The 23,585-nt window shown below is 43.7% G+C and overlaps 2 protein-coding genes across 3 annotated transcripts; one reads left to right on the top strand and one right to left on the bottom strand.

Moving 5' to 3' along the window:
* The first annotated feature begins 137 nt into the window (after nt 1-137).
* Nucleotides 138-13,405, top strand: LOC135841219 (long-chain fatty acid transport protein 4-like). Its single transcript, XM_065358071.1, has 11 exons — nt 138-694; nt 1,002-1,152; nt 5,935-6,416; nt 6,744-6,945; nt 7,099-7,291; nt 7,805-7,951; nt 8,774-8,911; nt 11,126-11,192; nt 11,316-11,406; nt 12,052-12,205; nt 12,809-13,405. Exons 1-11 carry the CDS (start codon nt 549-551, stop codon nt 12,961-12,963), a joined length of 1,926 nt encoding a protein of 641 aa, XP_065214143.1. The 5' UTR covers nt 138-548; the 3' UTR covers nt 12,964-13,405.
* Nucleotides 13,406-13,923: 518 nt separating this feature from the next.
* LOC135841205 (golgin subfamily A member 1-like) lies at nt 13,924-23,377 on the bottom strand. 2 transcript variants are annotated; one of them, XM_065358052.1, is made up of 11 exons: nt 22,524-23,377; nt 22,234-22,408; nt 22,020-22,108; nt 21,760-21,888; nt 19,788-19,968; nt 19,489-19,598; nt 18,987-19,178; nt 16,857-17,261; nt 15,961-16,068; nt 15,604-15,852; nt 13,924-15,266 (listed from the first exon to the last, which is right to left on the bottom strand). In XM_065358052.1, the coding sequence occupies exons 1-11, from the start codon at nt 22,737-22,739 to the stop codon at nt 15,126-15,128; spliced, it is 1,995 nt and encodes a 664-aa protein (XP_065214124.1). In that variant the 5' UTR covers nt 22,740-23,377; the 3' UTR covers nt 13,924-15,125. The 2 variants fall into 2 exon arrangements, with proteins under 2 accessions (XP_065214124.1, XP_065214132.1); XM_065358060.1 differs by lacking the exons at nt 19,489-19,598; nt 19,788-19,968.
* Nucleotides 23,378-23,585: the final 208 nt, after the last annotated feature.

Genomic DNA, 23,585 nt, shown 5'->3' with positions numbered 1-23,585 from the left:
ATAGGCGTCAACTTAGCATAACCGGTACATGGTGCTGGCGCGGTGCGGCGACGGCGACGGCGACGGCGACCATCGCATCGCATGGCATCGCAATCGCGATGCCATGGCAGGTCAGTAATAACAGCGCGATAGCGATAGCGATTGCGATAACCATAGCGGCGCGGTGCGGCGGATCATTCGGTGGCAGTGGCAGTGGCAGTGGCAGTAGTCGGCTTGTCGTGATAAAGTTACCATCTACGAGTACGAGCATTACAGCATTAGTTCGAGTCAGTGGGCAGCTGGACACTGAGTAGTGATTACAGGTTCGCGCTTTCGCGAGTCCGTCACCGTGTTTGAGGGGGAAAAAAACCAAAACCAAAACAAATGTACAAGTACTTACGCGTGATTGAATTTTCGCAAATGTGCATCTACTCTACGTAGGTACCTAAACTACTCGTACCTACTGGCTAGCCTCTATACGTGTACTGGTATCCTATCCGATCCGATCCGATCCGAAGCCTAAGCCTTATCCACTCGCCGTCGCCGTCGCCGTCGCCGTCGCCGTTGACATGGGACTTTCTAAGAGCTTAGCCGCCCTAATGGATGGCTTACCCAACCAGTACTACAGTTTCATTTTCGGCGTACTTATCGCGTGCGTCATTTTCTATCGTCGGCCGATTTACATCGTTTTCAAAACACTACCCAGAGATTTGAGGTAAGCGTAAGCCTTATATTCTTTCAGACCTATCCACCTACCTACCTTTAGTTAGTAGGTACCTAGGTATGTAATTAGTTGATTACTTTTAGCGGCTTTATCGTTTTATTCGATAATATACCCAGCTTACTCACTATCGATGTCGTAGTGTACAGATATACCTCGAGTACATATGTACTAAGTAAGTAGGTAGGTAGGTAGGTAGGTAGGTACTCGTACCTACTCGTAAACATAACGTTCGGGTCTTCGGGTAGTAATCTTGTCTTGTTTTGTTTTGTTATGGTATGGTACGTTTGGCATACCATAGTTTGTTCTTCAGAGTTTTTAACACGGCCGTAGCATGCCTCAAGTATATTGTGACCGGAGAAACCATCGTATCGTTGTTCAAAAAAACAGCCCGCTCCAATCCGGACAAAGTTATCGTGCATTTTCAAGACACTGCGTGGACTGTGAAAGAGGTACTATAATTTATACTGTTTACTGTTTATGATACTCGCACACGTATGTATGATATATACTTATGTAGGTACTCGACACCCAAAGAAAGTTGTATCACCCTCACCCTCACCCTCGCCCTGTCCATAGTCTACGAGTATGCGTAGGTGTAGGTGTAGGTACATATGTGTAGTCCAACAACCAATCGTGTGGTGTGTGGTGGTATGATTATGGCTATTACTCGTATCATTCAACTGCGCGGCGCGGCGCGACGCGACCAGACAAAACGTTTAGCAAACAACTTTTTCGAGGGTACCTACTACCTACTCGATATTTCTGCGCACCCTGTAGGTCTAAACAGTATAGATGTACATAGGTAGATGCAGCCGCAGGATGCCGGCCACCGGCCACCGGTCACTGTGAAAACGCCGCACCGTTTTCACATATACGAGTATTATTGTGTAAGGTTAACCTACGAGAATGAGAATTGTATGTAAAAGGTGCAGTGCCGAGCTTCAAATTACGAGTAGGTACTAATGTCATATGCCGGCCGGCAGCACTCTACTGCACTGCACTGCACTGCACTATCCCTCCTCGAGTGTTATTGCACCCACATCCTATATGCACCTACTCGTAAGTATAGGTAGGTATAGTCGTCGTTGCTGTACCTGTGGGTAGCGTAGGGTATAGCCTATAGCCTTTAGCTATTGCTGCTGTGCTGTCTACTCGTAAGTACTCGTAGGTAGGTAGGTACCTCTAATACTTGTGCACTTAGTCATATCGTATCGTATCGTATCGTATCGTATAGGTACTAATCAATACGCGCGTGTACTTAGTACTTACAAGTCTGCCATATTACGTGTGCGGTGTGCACTATTAACAACTCACCGTAGGTGAGTATGCACTTAATCACCGTCAACCGTCAACTATGTACTCTGTACTGTGTACTGTGTACTATGTACGAGAAAATGATAATGTACCACCTACCTACTATGTAGGTATTGGCTTGGATCAGCGGCTCATACGAGTAGTAGTATTACTCTTATTCGTACTTACGTACGATTACGAATACGATATCAACGGTAGTATTTGGTGAGAGAAATAAAATTGAAATCAGGGTAAAGTACCCCGTCCAAGGACAGTTTCAAATCATATCACTTATGTAAGTTGCTCAAAATGTTTCCGAGTTATCATTTATCGACTTTGAAAGTGAATTCAATTCAATTCAATTAGGTAGGTAGGTACTCGTCGCGTAATTCGCGTAATTTCAAAGTCAAGAATTGCTCGTTGCTCGTTCAAAAGTCTCGCGAGAGTTCAGAAAATCATTTCATTTTTAAAACTCGGACGTTCTCGTAGGCTATAGATACTTGCCTACGAGTATCTCAGCTATCTATTATCATCCCTCCCATCGCCCCCGCCACCCATTCTTGAAAGTCAGAATTGAGATCTAAAAAAGTATAGACTGTAGGTATACCCGTTTCAATACTACATAGGTATGTGGCTCGATCTATCAAAAATTGCAGACTTTTGTTTTTCAACATTTTTATACGTTTGATAGAATGTCGAGAAAGTTGCAAAAACGAAGTTGGCCAATTGATTGCTAAAACACAAAAAATTGTCGAATCGGTCCCCCCCTCATTTTCATCTGTGTACCAAGAGCTAGCTACCTACCTACGATTTGATTACTCGTCTCGTTTCAGTAAGAAAAGCGCCAAAATTTGGCACTCGAGGCCTCGAGAGTACCGGACAGAAAAAATCAAAGTGTACAAACAGATACAGGTAGGTACTTGTACCAGTGTACCTATACGTTCAGCTCGTGAAAATGGAATCAGTTTATCTTATGTTACTGACCCCTGCCCCGTGCGATGCCGATTCACGAAAATCAGTTTTCTTCTTATCCAAAGTGACCTCGTTAATGTAGTCGTTTACGACGATTGTCTCGGTACCTACGTGTAATTATAATCGTACGCGTATTTACAAAGACTACAAACAGAGTGTAGCTAATTGATGTTTTCGGATTAGAGATTAGAAATAAAAGAGCAAAAAAGCCACAGAGAGATGGGAGAGAGAACTTCGCACGCCTCGCGTCTGTCATTAATCCGTTTCAAAAGAACTATATTCGTAAGTTATACGCGTGAGTAGGTAAGGTAGACAACGACTGCCGCTGCCGTTTACCAATTGGAGATTTATTACGATCATCGTATCTCCGTTGGACCAACCAACCAACGTTCGTACAAAAGTACATATACCTATTTCGAATTCGAGTTATTTGTATCTGGATTTAGGTAAGGTGCACCGGGGGGGGGAGTCAGAACGGATTTTCACTATTTCAACTTTGATCAGCTGTTACTCTCCTACTAATGAACCAATATCGCTCAAATTTGTTACGTTAGGTTCCCATAAGGGTTTTTTACCTATGGCAAAAATTTGAGTGCGATTGTCATACTTAGTAGCTTTCGCACAGTGGAATAAAAATTGAAATGTAACTTGTTCCGACTTACCCCAAATCGGGGTAAGTCAGAATAATATGTAGAAAATTAATCGGTGATATTAGGATTCGACCCTCATCGATGTGCAATATGTCGAATAATATGTTTTCAAGGTCGTAGAATCCGAATCTGTAGTTAATTTTTTTGTAGAAGGGGGGGGGGGGGTGATGAGGCGTGGTAGAGGGAAAATTTCAAATTTTTCCTATACATTATTTGTGCATATGTTTTCGAGGTCGTAGAATTCGAATCTGGAGTTACCTATTTTTTTTTGTACGGGTGGTGGTGAGGCAAGGGCAGAGAGGAAATTTCAAATTTTGCCTATATTATCGCGTATTATGTCGATTGATATGTTTTCGAGGTCGTAGAATTCGAATCTGGAGTTAGTTTTTAGGGTAGAATGCTATTTAAGTATCACTGTTTGGGGAGGGGGGTTTGTGGCCCACTGTGCCTTGTGGAAGTTGGAATAGTTATGAAATGAGCTAACTATAAGTAACGAATTAATGATTAATTGAAATACCTTCCGCTCAAAAACACGGATGTGTATGGAAATGGCGATCAGTAGAAATCTCTCCCTCCTGCCTCTTAATTCCTCCGTAGTAGCATTTTTGCTGTCTTTGCGGTAACTTCAGAAAAACAATTCATCTGACAATTTATTGTAGAGTACAAAAATGTGTTTGTCTAAAATTAAAAAACTCGCGTAAAGAGAAAAAATAATTTTTATCTTCTGAGAAAACAAAGAAAAAAAATCCCCAAAACATAGTTTAATACACCACTCCAAAATACAAATCTGGCATCATCCTGCAGAAGAGAACACACAATATTGCCCGATTCCGATTGTATAGGATTTTTTTTCAAAACGTGTTCCGAATTCTGATTTTGTATACAAAACTGTCAACTTCGAACATCGGTAGTACCTATAAGAAAACATTGAGATAGATAAAAACCAAATTTGGAATTTTTTACCTTTTTCATTCTACCAAAAAACCAACTCCAGATTCGACCTCTACAACCTCGAAAACATCAATCGACATATTACGCAATAATATAGGCAAAATTTGAAATTTCCACTCTCCCCTTGCCTCACCCCTCCCCACTCTTACAAAAAAAATAACTCCGAATTCGAATTCTGCGACTTCAAAAACATATCAATCGACATATTAGATATTACGCGATAATGTGGAAAAAATTTGTAAATAAATATAAAAAACCGATCCGAACACACACGCAAAAACTTCAAAATATCTAACGCGCATTCCAATAAAGAATGTGATTGTTATCTACAAGATCGAAGGGTCTCAGCGATTTCCATTTGAAATTTTTCCTCTCCCCACGCCTCATCCCCCATTACTACAAAAAAAATTAATCCACATTCGGATTCTACGACCTCGAAAACATTTCATTCTACGTACGAGTATTACACATCGACGAGGTCGAATCCTAATTATCAATGTTCACTTTTCTGACTTACCCCATAGCATTAATATAGCGGGTATGTCGGAACAAGCGATACAAATAACGAATAACTAAAAATTAAATAAAATCGAATACTCGTCGGGGTTTTACAAATAATGTTTTAGGAATACTTACACCTATAATATCACTTTTACTGATCATTTCTTCCGAGGTAAAAAGCAGTTTGAAAAATACCAGTTACAATTTGAAATCAAATTCAAAACAGCAACTAAAGAGCCATTCGAAGAACTGTAAAATGAAACTACATAGATCTCGAAAATTTTAATGCTGTGATTAAGTATGGGTATAGTACCCGTAAGTTACCCCTGGGTAGCGCTTCGGCAGATATAAAACTCTAAGAGCTAGAACAGTTTTTCTGACTTACCCCCAATTCTGACTCCCCCCTCCCCCCCCGGTACACCTTATCACGAAATTGTCGATATCACCTATTAGCTCGAGCTAGCGAAAATTTCGTCTACCGCCACCTTCGCCTCCTCCCCCCCCCCGTGACTACGCGCCACTGCTGCGGAAATGATTCTATTGGTCTAACAATAGGTAGCCGCCTAGCTGGTAGGTATACCTATGCTTATGCCTATGCCTATGCCTATGCCTATGCCTATAGTAGTAGTTAATGGTAGTAGCAGCAGTACTTAGGTAGGTATACTCGAATCTAATACCTACTCACTTAGTACCTACTACATAATTACATTTATGTAAGTAAGTAGGTACTAGGTAGGTCTAGGTACCTAATGTGGTACGAGTATGTAGGTATTGTATAAGTAGGTACGAGTACATACGTAAGGTACGTATACACGGTACAGGTAGCTAATGGCGACTGGGGGGCATTGTTGCGTTGTTTTACAGTTGGATTTGTACAGCAACAAAGTGGCGAGAATTTTCCAAAAGAAAGGCTACAAGAAAGGCGACGTGGTGGCGTTGATGAGCCTGAACAGGCCGCAGTATATCGGTATTTGGTTGGGTCTGGGCAAGATCGGCGTCGTGACCGCCTTGATAAATACGAATTTGCGGTCGCACTCGTTGGCTCATTGCGTGAATGTGGCCAAATGCAAGGCATTCGTATTCGGCTACGAATTCGCCAAAGACGTCAACGAAATTGCCGCAGCGCTCGACCCGAATACCGAGTACATGGCGTACGGCGAAGGCACCGGCGCCGGCATCGGCGACAGCTTTTTGCGCAATTGCGCCGATATGGAGCAACTGCTGAGCAGCGTATCCGGCGATGCGGTCGAACCCGAAACGCCCATCAGGCCCAAAGACAAACTATTGTACATCTATACTTCGGGCACTACTGGTTTGCCAAAAGCCGCAATTATGGTTCACGACAAGTACGTATCTAAACTACCTAGTACCTACCTATACTTTATTACATATGTGGGGCTGCGGCTAGGTATAGAGGTACCTAACTACCTAACTATTGCCCGCTTGGAGCTTAGTGCTTACCTGCTTAGCCCACTACTGCCGACCCGACTACCCCCTACCTATGTAGGTAGGCTACTTAACTAACTACGGCATCGCTTAGGTGCTTTTAATGCGAATTGGTTCGCTCGTCAGACCTTTACGGCCGCGGCTTATCAGCAAACTAGAATAACTAGATCAGCAACCAACGACTTATTTGTTTACATTTTTATGGTAATCGTATTTCGTACTCGTAGATTGGTGATGATAGTGGCCGGTTTCAAGTATTTATTGAAGTTACGCTCGAACGATATCATCTACGATCCGCTGCCGCTGTACCACACGGCCGGCGGTCTTTTGGGCACGCTTCCGGCCTTGGTGTACGGCTTAACCGTCGTCATCAAAGTCAAGTTTTCCGCTTCCAAGTATTTTGCCGATTGCGTCAAGTATAAATGTACCGTAAGTACCTAACTACCTACCTACCTACGTATGCAATATGCATATGTACATAGATACGAGTATATGTACGAGTATATAGTTACTTGTACGAGTACGACTACCGCATTACCGAATTACCACTGGAATTTGATTGGTACCTTTACGCGCACGTAGATTGGTCAATACATCGGCGAAATATGTCGATATTTATTGGCGGTGCCGCCTTCGCAAAACGACGTTAATCATTCGTTGCGTATGGTGATTGGAAATGGCATGCGTCCGGACGTGTGGCGAGCATTCGTCCATCGATTCAGAATTCCCGCCGTCTTGGAGTTGTACGGATCGACCGAAGGAAACGCCAACATAAGTAAGCCACGACTAACAAAAGTACCTACCTACTTTGTACCTATTACCTGTACCTAACGTGTCTCGTACCTAGGTGCACAGGGTGTGGCGCGGCGCGGCGCAGCGCAGCGCAAAAATACGTACATACGAGTATCGAGTAGGTTACCCCGAAGAAAGTTTTTTTTTTAAAATTAAAAGTACAATATCGGTTGGCAACGTGAACACCGAATGCCGAGTGGTAAAAGTGAAATAGCTGATTGGTGCGATGTTATCACCTCAATCCAACAACCAATCACGCGCTATTATACTACGTAGGTAATTAATAATCGAATCATTCGCCGTGACCAACCGAAACATTTAGCAGAAAACTTTTTCCAGGGTCCTCGATATGGTACTTGTGCGCACCCTGATGTATAGGTATTAACTACGTATGTAGATGTACTAGGTACCTAGACCTACATAAATTATCGTAGATTACAGAACAGGCATTTTTTTTTTTTGATACGTTTTGTTTGGTTTTGCGTGTTTTTTGCAGTGAATTTCGATAACACGATCGGAGCTGTGGGATTTCTACCTCGTATATTGCCGGCCTCGGTGTATCCGATCGCTTTAATAAAGTACGACGAAACTAACGGCGAACCTGTTAGAAATGAAAACGGCTTTTGTATCAGATGTGACGCTGGTGAGTGGTGAGAGTGAGAGTAATTTACTCGTAGTCGTAAGCCTCCTTCGGCTATACCTATGTACTTATTACTGTACATACCTACTTACCTTATATACTCGTACTTATCGCATAGGCCTACGGGTCTCGGCTCGGTCAATGGTCAGTAATTCAGTGGTACTCGACTCGACACGACACTCGTCGTCGGTGTCGGTGTCGGCGTCGGCGTCGGTTGTCCATCACCGTTCACCAATCACGTATGTGTATATTGTGTACATACAGCAGGCTGCGCAGAAATATCGAGTACCTATACCCCAAACAATTTTTTTTTGCTAGAAAAAGGTTCCCAGTTGCCCACCTAAGTATATAGGTACCTACATTGAAATAGATGCGTATGTCGTACGTCGTACGTACGAGTACACGATTGGTACTCGTAGAATGTTATCACCGCACCTCAGTCAAAAAATCAAGCGCGTTCTAGCATTATTAGGGCTATTCGCCCACTCGCCGTATCATTCACCGCCACGAGATGTGACCAGCGCGCCGCGAGACGTTTAGCAAAAATCTTTTCTGGCTGTACGTACAGCTGTACTCGTATATTGTGTATAGGTACCTAGCTACCTACTCGATGTCGATACTTATTTCTGCGCACCCTGTAGAGCGTAGATAGCCCGTAGCCGTTAGGTAGGTACTGGTAATTCGATAATTCGTACATAATACCCGTATATGCGTAAGCTCTCTAAGTGTGGCAGTAGCAGGCACCGTACTTTACGAGTATACCTACTACGAGTACAATGTACATAATCATTAGGTACATACTATACAGTATACGTGTTTTTGCAGGTGAATCTGGCATGTGTATCGGTATGATATCGAAAAGAATACCTCTTAAAGACTTTCAAGGATACGTCGATCAAAAGGAAACCAACAAGAAAATCATCAAGAATGTTTTTAAACGCGGAGATTCGGCGTTTTTATCGGGTTAGTACATTATTACCTACAGTACTCGTACATATGTACTACATACCTAGTACCTACCTACCTACCTACATAATATGTACTTATTATCGTACGAGTATTTACGTATGTACATATTACGTACCTATTTGCATTTTGCATTTACATTCGACGAGTATAGGCAGTCGTGCATCATATAGGTAGCTACGCGCTGGTTACTCGTCTAACGTTCAACCTAGGTTAGGGCAATTGATTCAAAATCAATGGTTAGGGCGTAGGTACTACATATATACTTTCGTATTCGGCAATCGGCATTACATTGAGAAAATTACACTACATCATGTAGTATTTAGATACCTAGTACCTACTACGAGTATGTATTTACCTGGACACCAATACGCGTGGCGAGCATTAAGGTACCTCTACATGCCAACATTGGTGACAACTTTTTTACGACTTTTATCGCCCTCGAGTCCCTCAACAACTCCGACCGAGTGAACGAGCGAGTAAGTGAGTAAGTAAATAAGCGAGTCAATAAGTACAAATATATACAGATCGGCTCATTTTGAAGAAAAGGTGAGATTCTGAAAATTTCACCTTAAAAGATTCGATTTAACCCGCGCTCCCAACTCCCAAGGCTCGTCGACTTCTCACGGAGATGAACGTGGAGATCGGTGCACCCTCCCCCCCACCGCCACCAAAAAAATAACAAAAACAGCAGACGGTTAGGTACAGCTACAAGCAGTAATAAAAACCTGCAGCAGGTATACCTACAACTTTGTACGTACGTTCGTGTACTTTTGTGTACCAGTACCTACACCTAGTACCTAATGTATGTATGTACATGTAGTACGTACTTTGTAGGTACTTTTGTACTTTGCTCCACTACGATGATGTGATAGTGGGGGTGCTAAGGAGTTTTCGAAACTACGAGGAGACTGGAGACAACCGCGAGGATAGATGAATTGGAATTTAGAGCAGTTATTAGGTACCTAGGTGCAGGTTGATGTATGTACGAGTGTCGAGTAGGATACGCCGATACGCGTTTTTCGGCCGGTTACAACAAGTTATAACATAAGTACAATGTACATACCTACATACTCGTACTTGAATAGGTGGAGGTACGACTTACGAGTACGTTCAACGTTGAATGAAGTCGACTCGGACTTGATTGAAAAATCATAAAAAGCAACGTTAATGCGACGCTGATGCTCGGATGGGACAGGAACAGCGACAGTTAGGGCAGCACGGCATGTGTGTACGCCGCTGTACAATTTGCGGACGCGACGTCGCGTCGTCAATCGCCATAGCCATAGCCATCAGCCATCACATTCGTCTATATGTACACATACATGCATAATGAATTAGGTAGCTACAACTCTACCCCTTACCTACGAGGTGCGTCTGACAATTAAAAATATACGTACAGTACTATTGTACATACCTTACATTACATAAACCTATAGGTAATACGTAATAGGTATAGATACAGGGTGCCCAGAAATATCGAGTACCCCTAAGAAAGTTTTTCATTAAAAATATACGCGTAGGTTGGCAACGTGAACGGATAAATAGATGCGTATGATTGGTGGAATGTTATCTCTCCAGTCCGGCCAACAACCAATCATGCGCTATCATTATTACTCGTACTCGTACTCGTATCATTCACTGTGACCAACCCACGTATTTTAGTAGAAAACTTTTTTAGGGGTGCTCGATATTTCTGGGCACCCTGCATGTATTTGCGAGTAAACGGTAGATAGATACTTAGGTATATGTACTCGTAGGTTTGATGCAGCGATCGCACCGTACTTGCCTGTCTGCAAAGTGCAATCTACGAATACCCTGTGGCCTGTAGGCACCTAACACCCATATTTTGACTTGTTGATTAATACGAGTATACCTAGTACATACCTACCTACCTAATACAAGTACGAGATTTTGTAGCTACATTTTGGACCAAAAAACAAACAAACAAACAAACAAACAAAATTGCTGCGAGGTGCAGCCGAATATTTTTGAGCACTGTAACTGTAGTGTATATACGTATACGTAAACGTATTGTATACGAATACGAGTATAGGCCACCTATCTTTGGTTCTTTACTTATGGTACTCGGCAACTTGCACGCGCCACGCGATTAGCGCGATGGCGATGGCGAAGACGCCGACGTAAAGGTATCTCAGTAAAATGTATATTTTACCTATTTACGAACTTGTTGTTTTTTCCCCTACACAGGCGATATTTTATACATGGACGAATTTGGTTACCTATATTTCAAGGATAGAACCGGCGACACGTTCAGGTAAATTTCGCAGTTTCCGCTGCTCTCTGTCTCCTTCGATGACGCCACAAATGTAGTAATACTAGTTACTACGTATAGGTAATGGTAACGTGTTTGTTTTTCGTTTTTCGTTTTTCAACGCAGATGGAAAGGTGAAAATGTATCTACCGGCGAGGTCGAAATGGTTATTCAGAAATTAATCGGTTTCAAGGACTGCACGGTGTATGGAGTTCAAGTACGTCCACACTACCTAGTACCTACCTTATGCTGCTACCTGACCTACCGATATGTAGTTCAAGTTGTCAAGTTTCATCTCTAGCTGTAATCGCCGACGACCGTCTGCTGTTCGCGTGTCGTCGTCGTATCCGCCATCAACTCGACCAGTGTCGATATCGATATATCTATTGTCTCTGTCTAGCCTCTGTAGCTATAAAGTAGTTGTACGCGTCGAGTATCTCATACTCGTACCGCGTACGACTAAGAGTACATACAAATTACTTAACGCCTTTGAGCCAAGCTTTTATTCGTTAGGTCCAAATTACAATCGCATAGTATGGTACTCGCATATGTACGAGTATAATGTACGAGTATGTACGTGAGCAGTGAGCACTGCACACCCAGTAAGTCTTAAGCGTGCTCGTAAGTGTAGGTAGAGGTACCTTCTTGGTACGTACAAAGTACTTTACCTAGTAGCTTTTTGGCTAGCCTAGACCTAGTAAGACGCGGACGCGGACGCGGACACGGACACGCAAACTGCAGACTGCATCGTACCTAATACCTACTACCTATAGTCTAGCCTACCCTACCTGTCATGGTACATACTCGTACATAGTACATACCTATAATCGTTGATCGCAGCAACGCAATTTTACACTCGTAGGTTGGCGATTTGGAAGGCAAAGCCGGCATGGTAGCCATCGTCGATCCGAAAAACGAAATAGATCTCGATAATTTGGCCGATGGTATCGATAAAAATTTACCAGTTTACGCCAGACCCTTATTCTTGAGAATATTACCGCAACTCGAACTGACAGGTAAGAATGCCAATTACCTACCATAATCAGAATCACATAGGTACTCGTATATGATACATAGATACACGCGTAGGTGTAGGTGTAGGTACAGCAGGTACCTACTTAGAATACGACTACCTACGTAGTACGTACCAGACCAGCATCTCTACCTCTACCTCTACGTCTACAGCGTGCTCGGAAATATCGAGCACCTTCGGAAATGGAAACGCGTGATCGGTTTTTGAATTAAGGCGCCAGTGCGGCCAACCTATAGTTCCTACTGCGGGCTCATGCCCGATATTTCTAACGTAAGCGTAAGCGTGAGCGTGTAAGCACTCTCTGTACAATACCTATACGAGTACGTATCAATGTGATACTCGTATGTACTTGTACATACATACCCATACTATTGCCTACTCTCACACAGGTATAGATGATACCTACACCTATGTACATTATTCATACAAACGTACATACCTGCATAGTGTACATGTACATAATATATTATGTATACGAGTACGACACAAACCTGCAGTTTTGACGAGTGCGCCGCGCGTTTCTACTCGTACTCGTACTCGTAGTCGTAGTCGTAGTCGTAGCTCCTACTTATCTGTCATTTTTCAGGAACGTACAAGGTGAAAAAAACCGATCTGAAAAACGAGGCTTTCGATCCGAGCAAAACCAACGATCGACTGTATTTCAAACATTCGGTCAAAGGATTTTTACCCATCACTGAAAGCCTGTACAGCGATATCGTCACCGGCGCCGTCAAAGTCTAAAGTCGGCCTCTGGATCAAGCTGCGGTCAGTTTAGCTGCGCATCGTATCGTGCCGCATTATTCCGAGTATTCGTCCGAGAAAGCCAGTACAGAATGTGTACGTGTATGGACATGGACCCTACATCTGGCTTCCAGGATTAGCTTCCTACCTGGCTGTGGCTGTGGCTATGGCTAAAATAAGACGACAAACGATGCTATCGGCTGCTGGTGCCCGTCACCCCGTCTCTACGGTTCATGGGTGACCAGTGACCACTGACCAATGGACCATCTTTCATCAATGCCCAACAGCGGGAGTCGATAGTGAGCGTACATCGAGAAACAACCACTCATCCACCCACCTGCCCATCTATTCATATGTACCTACCAGCTACCTGTACCTACTACCTACTATACGATCTAGTCTACCTAACTACCTACCTAATAAAATCGATTATACCGCCTAATCTGACCTTATTACCTACATACTTGATCAGCGCAACGCAACGCGATGGTTTCTGCACGAGGAGGTACTAGCCCTCTACTTAGTACCTATCTCTTACCTAGGCAGTATACTCGTAGAGTGGTAAACGCTACAGGTTCCTGGAAATGGCTGGTCAAGTCTTTAATATTCGTACTCGCTACTCGTATATGACAAATACGGGCCGCGGCACTGCGCGCCTAACTCTTCGTACAACAGTTTTTTCTTTCTTTCTTTCTTTCTTTCTTCTTCGTCGTTGTTCCATGTCGTCGTGTTAACGCTTCATCGGCCTCCTAAGCAACAATACTGGTACTACACTGTGTCGGGGAGGTGGATGGACGCTGGACGCTGGACACTGGACACGACGAGCAATTGAGCACGAGAACGAGCACGAGCACCTAGCAACATGAAATCTAGGCGCATCACGCTTTACTTACCTAAAAGCTAATCAATCGAACAAGACACTGGACGCGGACGTAAAAGTACCCAAACAAATAGGCTAAATACGAATGATTGGATAATTTAATGTCGGAATCGCGGCGAAAAAACTAAAAAGTAGGTAACAAACATCACGAGGTATACAAAATTCATGAAAATTCTTAAAAGTGGCAGTTATACTCGTACGTGAGAATGTAGTACATATACATATAACGAATGCAACCGCTATCGCTATCGCTATCGCTAGCGGTACATAGACATACAGTACCTATATTACATTATAATTATATTATAGTACATACGTACGGCACACGACACACGGATTCAAACAATCATACAGAATATTAAGGTTATACCCACGTACGTATACCGTAGGCTACGTATGTCCGCATTTACAACACGCGCACGAGTTACAAGATGCTAATTACAATTACAATTACAATTACATACTAGGTGGTAAGTGGCCAAGTGGTAGGCAAGAGATACGTGTACGTAAATTCAATCCGTAACGCGTACACTACACACAGCTGCGAGTACATTGGTATATGGTATAATGTATATGTATGTACATTGGGACAAAGTGTCCTGTCCGGGTATTACCGAGTTCTAGGCCAAAAAGAAAGAAAAAAAAGGGGGGAAATCGAAAACCCGGCCGCAAATACGCGTAAAAATACTACACATACAAGAAATCGAGCTTTCGTAGTGTTGGCGTTGGACATTACGAGTATAAGAAGCGCCCGCCAAATGATATGATACGATAATAGGCTAAATACGAGTACCTAGCTAAAGTGTCAGTGTCGAATGATTTATATGTATACGCGTACGAGTAGATGAAAACCAATACTGTACGTAATACGTATAGATGGTATGCGCCATGCGGCGGAAAAATGACGTGTTGAAAAATACGTCGCGATAGAGGAAATTCGCGAATGGGGCGACAGTAACACCGCATTCGTACGGTCATTTTCGTTGTTGCGTCGTTTTGTAAGAAAATGCGGCCATAGGTATGGGGTATGGGTATGGGTACACAATACACATCTTATCTACGTACATACATACACTACACGTATAAAATGTTGACAAAGTAAGCGATCTGGATGGGTGCTATTCGCCAGTTTGGTTGGGCGGGCGCGGGCGCGGGCCCGGGCGTAGGCGGTAACCGTCGCCGCTCTTTTTTCTCGTTTCGCAACATACGCGAGAAGGTAATGCCGCCTCCGGCCGGCCGGCCTGCTAGCCAGCCGTCGTCGTCGCCGTCGTTGTTTCCATCATCAGCTAGGATTGTAATGCAGCTTGACTCGCGGTTTCGAACCGAACCACGAACATCGCCATTCTAACGTATCTTTAATCAATCTTTCTTCTTCCGAATTGAGTTTTAAAAGCGTAGCCACCGCTTTGGTAAGTTGTTGAGCCTGCAAACGTAAAATACCGCAATACTTAGCCGTCAGTCGTACAAATTGTTCAATTTGTACATCTCGTAAACGAGCCGACGCGACGCCCGACGACGACCGCAGGGTCCCTAGCTCGAGTTTTCAGTTACCAACTACTCACTCGAACCGTTATGTAGATACCTACATACTCGTAGCTAGGGTATGTCTACGATTGTATTCGCTGCCGGTTTAAGCGGTCGCTAACTCGTAATTGAGTACGAGTAGGTAAGTATGTACATAAGTGGGTCGCTACTACGAGTAGCTGGTAACTCAACTACTCGCACTCTCAGCTCTCACTCGTACTCGTACTCGTACTTACTTCGTATTCCGAACTGGTGAGGAATTTGATTAAAACGTGCTTCATGTATTTGAAATTGATATCGTCTTCTATTCCGTCCAAGTCGTGATTAAGAAAATCACTACAATTGTTGGCGCTAGCGTTAGCGATACCAGTAGCGGTGGCGGTGGCGGTGGCGCTGGACGCTACAGCCACAGGTGGGTTATTTTTTAATTCGTCTTGAAAAGTTTTCTTAACGTCGTTTAGATTCTGTTGCAAGATACGTATCGACTGCAAAACCAACAAACAAATACCGAGCGTGTGCATTTCATTTTTTACTAACAACCAACCAACCAACCAACCAACCAAAGGTTTCTCACACATTCGTCTTACCCGTACCTTGTTTTTATCGGCAATTTCATTTTCCAGCTGCTTGATTTTTTCACTCAACTTTTGTTCGTTCGTGATCGCGATCGTGTTACCTTCCATTTGAATTGTTTTCAAATTCTGCGACAGAAAACAAAACAGAAAAACAAGTTGAGGAAAGCGGAAAGCGGAAAGCGATAAGGAAGATGTACTCCTCGTATACGGTAACATACGCTATTCGTATTTTTTACATTTCGATTGCCAGCCGAGCATGGCAAGGCTAGTCATCCACTAACGAAAACCAAACACGCGAAAACGCAAAAAATAGCGATCCAAGCGCCGAATACGAGTAATATTCGGCCGCTTAAATAAGCTGCGGAATGTGAGATAATTTGGCCGCGTTCGAGCAGACTGCAAAGTGCGAGCCCATAAAATCGGCGACGAAGAAATTACGTACTACAATAGCTGGTAGATATTAGAGTTTGCGAATTTCGTCGATAATTAGGTACGTACCGACTATTTAAAATACGAGTCGAGTCGAGTCGAGTAGCTACGAGTATCTCGCGAATCGTTCCACCGGCGGTGTGCGCGGGGCGACAGGACGAGAAAGCAAAATAGGTAGGTACTGTATGTACCGTACCTCTACCACTATAGCTAGTAGCTACACGTACGAGTAGATACGAGTATCTCGTAGCGACGGACGTATTTATTTGGCCGCTAATCGAGCATGTTGGATTCGGATTTGCAAGAATTTTGGACGACGCTGTCTTGGCCATCGGCGCGAACGATAACGCCGTTGGCTAGCGATATGGCCGTGTTGATAGTAGTGGCCGTTGTGGCCGTGGCCGTCGTAATTTTGCCCGTATGTATCGTACTGCTGGCACCGGCCATTAGACGCGCCCTACTAAGGAGAGAACCGCGAAACGTACCTGTCGCGTAATTTCCAGTTGCTCTTCCAAGCTGGCGATTTTCTTGAACGATTCTTCGTTTTGAATTTGTTGCTGCTTCAGCTCTTGTTCGGTGAGTTGTACCAGTTGCGATATTTCCGCGTTACGCAATAAAGTCTGATCTTTGACGTCTTTTTCCTTCTGCAAAGCGACCGCCAACTCGACCGAGTACTCCTTCAGTCTGCCCATTTCCACGTCCAACGCGCTATTCTTATTCGACTCTTTGCTTAGCGATTCGTCGAAGATACGTCTCGACTCTTCGTTCGACAATCTCAACGCCTCGTTTTCCTTCATCAAAACTTCTAAACGATCGGTCAGTTCTCGAAATCGTTCGAGTTCGCGTTCGCGCACCTCTTCCTTCTCCTCCTCCTCCTCGTCATTTGTGACCTACGCAAAATTTAAAACAAAATTCACTCGGTTAGCGCCATCATCTTTGTCTAGTCAAGCTTGCAAGGAACAAAAACAAAAACAAAAAAAAAATACAAAAAAATTAACCCAGAGCTAGCGATAATTATGTACGTAATTGGTTACCTACGTAGGTATATAACGCATGCGGGCATTGCGGGCACATTTCAAACAAATCAAAAACGTAAATAGGTAAATATCTACGAAGTTACCGTAGAATTTATGGCTAGTACTACCCAATTGTAGCGTAGAATACCAAATACCTACGCGTTTCTACCGGGGGGGGGGGGGGGGGGGGGTGTTAACGATGATGATAATGATCGATGACGATAGTTTGGTTGGACAGTTTGCAAGCGTATGAGGGAGGGAGAGAGATAGAGAGATTAATACGTAGTAGAATTTTATTCAAAAAAAAAAAAAAGGCTAAGCGACAAAAATCGTTCTTTTCAAAAAAAAAAAAAAAAAAAAAAAAAACGTAAGAATGATGTAAGAAAATGAAATAGCGCATTTTGGGCATTCGGATCGAAGTACGACCGTTGCGATCGTTCCAAGTGAACAACCAAGAAAGTCCTCGCGCCACTTTCCCCCTAAAAAATGATTTATTTTGGAAAGTGCGCGCATTTTTTTGCTCGCTTTTACGCGAACACTCGATAAAATAAAACTACAAGCGTAAATGAGAAAAACAACGTTTTTTATTAGAAATATTATACGTAGGTAGGTGTGTAGATTGTAGAGAAATGGTACCAACTACAGACGGCAAATGGCAAATAGCGAAAAAATGGCGAATTGAATCGTAAAAATCACTTTAAAATGCGCAGCGGTGTTAATCATTATTACGAGTAGGTTAAAAAAGAAATGATATGTAAAAGCGTGCGTAGCTTAGCTACGCGGCTACGGCTACGGCTACGACCACGACTACGTACTGCTGTAATTACGAGTAGATAGGTACTCGTAGTTCGTAAAGGTAACTGGTAAGTAATCTTCATCTAGTAGTGCAGGCACTGCAGGCCTATCCGATATCGATATATGTAGGTAGACGGTAGAGGTACGAGTATAGGCTCATTCGTAATTTCGTACGAATTTAGCGATGAACAAACTGGCGCCAAGGAACTTGTATTACGTATTCAGCTTGGCGAGTTCGTAGTAGGTACACGAATACACGTTGCCAGTCATAGCTCTACCATCATACACCGTACTACACACAATTACGTTTATGTCGAATGAAAAGTGCAGCCCAGCCCAGCGCAGCGCAGCTCGGCTGGCGGCTGCACTGCAACCAACGTTTTAGGTTTACAGGTGTAACTTTCAAATTCACCAACGTACTCTCGTACTCGTACTCGTACAAGCGATCAGGCCAAATACTAAAATGTGTTCGACATAACTAGCCAAATACGTAAATACAAATCCACTTTTACGTTCTCATTGTGCGCATCTTTCCGCATCGGATATCGGATATCGGATAGGTAAAAACCGCTGCGAACCGCAGATCGCAGATGTGGGCTACTACGAGTACGTAGTACATATACTCGTAGTCAGCGTAACGTAACGTTATCGAGTAGAAAACAAGTTGGAGAATGCGCGATTGCGTTGCGAGTTAAAAAGTGAGCATTTTAGCAATTTAGCATCTTGGCGTGGAAAATGGGGAAATTGACGTGTCGCGTGGCGTGTGGCGTGTGTCGGTTGTTTCGATTCAACCTTTCAACTCACATTTACAGCGGACAATTCTTTAAGTTCGCACGCTAAATTGTCCCTCTCTTTGACCAATTTAACCAGCTTGCCGTTCAGATTTTCCTTCTCTTTAGCTAACTCGTCTAGCTTGCATTCCAGTTGCGTAATCTTCTTTTCGGCGTTTCTCCTTTCGACGCCTTCTTCGCCGGCTTGACGACTCAATCGGCCTACCTGTAAATTTTAATCAATAAACTGTCGTTTAATCGCTTTCAATTGCACGAAATGCCCGCCAATTTGCGACAGGCACATCGAGTAGGTAATAATATAGGATATCCCTATCTATCTATCCATCCATTCATCCATAAGAGCAGCGCATAAAGAATACACTCAGGCACTAAAGCTTACGCACGCAGTAAGTTGGTTATTTGGTTAGTTCGTTAGTTAGTTAGTCAGTCAGTCAGTCAGTCAGTCAGTCAGTCGGCGAATCAGTGAATCAGATGCATTAAGTATAACGAAGAATGGTGGCTCGGAGGCTACGTACCTGAGTTTCCAAAGTGGCGATTTTATTACTCCACGATGTTTTGATTTCTGATAAATGAATATGAGCTTCTTCCAGTCTACGTTCTAATAACGCTCTTTCCGCTATTAAACCTAAACATCGTCTCGTCAGAATATTATGAAACGCAAACGCGTCGCTCGATAGCACGTCTGCCTAGGTACTACGTTTTCGTTACGAGTAGGTACATATTAGGCCTACGTGCTAACAAATAATCGCGAGTACCAGTACGAGTACTCTTAATTTACTCGTTGTGATTTTTTACGATAGTTACGTTCACTTACTGCCTACTCTTTCGTCTGCGGAAAGCTGAGCGCCCAACGCTTGACAGTCGGCTTCGGTTCGGTGAGTTAATACGCTAATACGTTCTTCTAAGCGTCTAACAACTTCGTCCCTTTGAGCCAACTGCGACGTTAGATTCCATCTTTCTTTCTCGGACGTGTGTCGAAGACATTCCAAGTCATCCTTTGAAAACAAAACAATCGTCGTCGCGTTAGCGCGTTTCTTTTTGTCGTGAAAATCGCCACTTGGCTCGTACCCTAATCAAACCACCACCGCCGCCGCCACCGCCGCCGCCGTCACCACTTCCGTACCCTTTCGCTCTTCGCGATCGTGCGTGCGTCAGCGTCATCGTCACGTATCGTCTCATTAGTCGCCGCGCCGCGATGAGAACCTACGTATGTGCTCGTATAAGCTGTACAATCGACCTATCGAACCAACGAAAAAACTGTCAAGTTAATTCCTAGCAGTTAGCACCTACGAATGCTTTGTAGCTGTTTCGCTAGCACGGTACTCGTAGTAGTGGCGCAGTCATTTTCTTCCTTTCACGTTCACGACGAGCGACCAGCGACCAGCGACGAGCAAATGCAGGCAATTGGAGGGCGATGACGGTACGGCCGCGGCATCGGCACAGCCATATCCGCAAGTGGTCTAGGGTACCTACATACGTTAAAATAATGAAAATTGGTAAACAAAAAAAATGAATAAGCGCCACCCTTACCTCGGTTGCATCGGACACCAGGCACCGGGTACTACTCGTACTCGCATCGCTCGCGTATCGATCGTGATATTATGACGGACCAAACGCACTCACACTAGTCTCAATAGCCACAAACAACAAGCGTTAAAAACAACAGCGAATCACAACACATTTTACAAGTGTGAGAGTGAGAGAGAGAGAGAGTGAGAGTGCATATTGCATAATCATCTCACCAAAACGTGTACGTAGCGGCAACTCGCACATTTACACAAATGCGTAAAAAAAAACACTCGCGAGCGCGCAAAGCGGTGTCTCTAACGCGAGTGCGATACTAGAAAAGCTATTACCTACAGCGCGCGCGAGCGTGTCTGAAATATCGTCGACTCGCTCGAATTTTTCAATTCCATTTTTTCGCCAAGACCGCGATTACCTAATGCGCTCACTCGTATTACGCATATTCCACGTCGAACGCGCTATTTACGCGCGTATACGTATGTATGTATGTATGTATGTATCAATCAAATATGTATTGAAAAATGGAACTGAAAAAATTCGTGGTACCTGGCGACACGCTGTCGTACCGTTTCCTCCTACAGCGTCGAGTCTCGAGGAAAACGATACGGTTACTTGGCAAAGCAAAAAAAAAAAAAAAAAAAAGGCGAGAAAAAAAGAAGACAAATGAACGACAAAATGGGCAAACAGGAACAAGATTGGAAGGGATGCGAGAAAAAACAATAAATTTTGATCGCTCATCGAGCGGTAAAGCGATTAATATTGTCAAAATATCAAATACATACCGATCAGTCGGAACACGAAAAAATGATTTAGAATGCGCGAAACATCGAGTATGTTTTTCTTAACGCGGATTTTGGCAGATTTAAAATTCACGAGAATCTGCTAGGATAGGTAGTACGTAGCTTTTGAAAATGGATTTCGAATTTTACCGACCTGACTCGAGGAGAGAAGACTCGTAATGTTTTGAAAGTTTGCGGAGAGAAACTGAAAAGTGTTTGAAAAGGAGATCCAAAAAATTTCCAAAAACCAGATTTGTCGAGAATGCGTATAAAGAAAACATACTCGTCGACTCGATCACTGTTCTAGCGATCAGAACGAAACGCGCCAGCTCTAGCAGAAAGTAAGCGCCGAGCGGTAAATTAAAGCACACAGTGCGAACACATCAGTCTCAGCGATAAAGTTGAAAAAAACAAAAACAATGACATAAAAACTCAGCGAAACACTAAAACGCTTAATCGATATTGCGGAGGAAGTGGACGCACCTGGCAGGTATTCATACGCTCTTCCAGCGGTCTCAAACGATCAACTTCCAGCTTCAAAGATTCGATGGAGGCGAGCGCTTCTTTCAAGGCCGATAAATTGCGATCGTTCTCTTCTTCTTTCTCCAGCAGCTTCGAACAACAAAGAACGAGTAAAGTACGAGTAACGTACAAATACGTAGGTAGGTAGGTAGGTAGGTATAGGTACAAAAGTAAATCTAGGCGTAAGTAATGGAAATCGGATTCGCTTTACTCGTACTTACCAATTGTTTAATCTTGGCGACTTCTTGTTTCTGATACGCTTCTAGTTGCTCTTTTTCTTCTCGGAAATGCTCGAGTTTGGTTTTTTGCTCTGAAACACACGCAAAGCAAAGATGACTCGACATACGAGTAAATACCTAGGTAGCAGGTACCACCGAGTAGGTGCGTGTAATACGTGGTTGCGGTGCGGTGGTCACACGTTCAGCACGACCTTACCTGTGACTATGGACAAGGCTTCTTGCAGTTCTTTGGTTTGTTTCGACAGATCGCTTACGTACTGCTTCTCTCTTTCTAACCATTCACTTTCCTTTGCCGCCGCCGCAGCTGCTGTATCGTCGACTTTACTTTCGTCATCTTCGGTAGTTTTCACGTCGTCGGAGAGCGCGGTTTTCTGCAATATTCGAGAAAGCAAACGCAAACGCCGTCAACACAAAGCAATAGGTAGGCAGTAGTTAGATCTAGATACTGCGATACGACGATGCGTATCGCGAATCGCGTCTTCTTACCGCAACCGCCGAATGTAACGCCGCCGCCGCCGCCGCTTTCGGTTCGTTTTCTTCTTTGGCGTCCGAATCCGATACGACGCTGTAAATGCTACCTTGAGAACTCTGACGGGAATGTTGATTCGACTTTTTTCCGAAGAGCGAAGCCGAACTGGCGGTAAATTTCGGCAACTCGGTTCCAGTTTTCTCGCGAATCTTGTTCTTCATATTGTTGAACATGTTGGAATTGGCGAATTAGTAACACTACCTAAGCGCTAAGCGTACCTACGGACGACGACAGCGGCAAATCCGAATTCGCGGCTCAACAACAACCACAACCACAACCACCACCACCACTCCGGGCGTTTCGAATTCGTATTTCAATTTTCATCCAATATGCGCCGTTGATCGGAATTCGCAAACGTAATACTTCGCTATGTGGCAACCGTTCGGGTTCGATACCAACCGATCGACCTGTTGTTGGAAATGAAAACGAGCGTAAAAACTTTCCGCGTACACTTGGCAATAATTGTCGTAACAGATGACCATGCCGAGCCAACGATCGAAGTAGCCACTAGCTAGCAATAGCAACGCAAAATCTTTGAAGCGATCGACGCGTAAACTGTTTCGAGATGAATGGATCTATGATCTATGTTCGAATTGGATTCGAAATTATTCATATTATTCGATAAAGAAAAACACGAATCGCTTATCAATATCGCTCGTATTCGTATGTTTACATTACGTCATAAGTGCGTAATGCGCAGGCGCACACGTTGACTTGTCATGTCGAGGCTCACGCTTCGCTTAGTCACATCACGTTACATAGCGGTACCGCCTACCGGTTACAACTGTTACAAGTATCACGTACGTCGTACAACAGTTGTACGGTACGGTCCGCACTGGTGCCGTGTGCCGTGATCCGTGAGTGAGACCGTAACTACAGCCGTAACGCAATAACGCAAAACGCAACTCACGTTTATCGGTTTATCACCATTTATCATTCGATTCGTGGATTCGTGATTCATTCATTCATTCATTCATTGGACGATTTGAATGACAACAGAAAAGTAAACGTTGGAATAT

The sequence above is a fragment of the Planococcus citri genome, chromosome 1 (genome assembly GCF_950023065.1).
Source record: "Planococcus citri chromosome 1, ihPlaCitr1.1, whole genome shotgun sequence".
Taxonomy (NCBI): domain Eukaryota; kingdom Metazoa; phylum Arthropoda; class Insecta; order Hemiptera; family Pseudococcidae; genus Planococcus; species Planococcus citri.
This window is presented reverse-complemented; position numbering and strand designations above follow the sequence as displayed.

Excerpts from the sequence above, each read along its gene's own strand:
- LOC135841219 (XM_065358071.1), top strand. The coding sequence starts at position 549 with ATGGGACTTTCTAAGAGCTTAGCCGCCCTAATGGATGGCTTACCCAAC. Across the intron at positions 7,952-8,773 it reads TTGTATCAGATGTGACGCTG|GTGAATCTGGCATGTGTATC; the intron begins GTGAGTGGTGAG and ends GTGTTTTTGCAG. Across the intron at positions 8,912-11,125 it reads AGATTCGGCGTTTTTATCGG|GCGATATTTTATACATGGAC; the intron begins GTTAGTACATTA and ends TCCCCTACACAG.
- LOC135841205 (XM_065358052.1), bottom strand. The coding sequence starts at position 22,739 with ATGTTCAACAATATGAAGAACAAGATTCGCGAGAAAACTGGAACCGAG. Across the intron at positions 15,853-15,960 it reads AAATTGCCGATAAAAACAAG|TCGATACGTATCTTGCAACA; the intron begins GTACGGGTAAGA and ends TTGGTTTTGCAG. Across the intron at positions 15,267-15,603 it reads TCACCAGTTCGGAATACGAA|GCTCAACAACTTACCAAAGC; the intron begins GTAAGTACGAGT and ends TTACGTTTGCAG.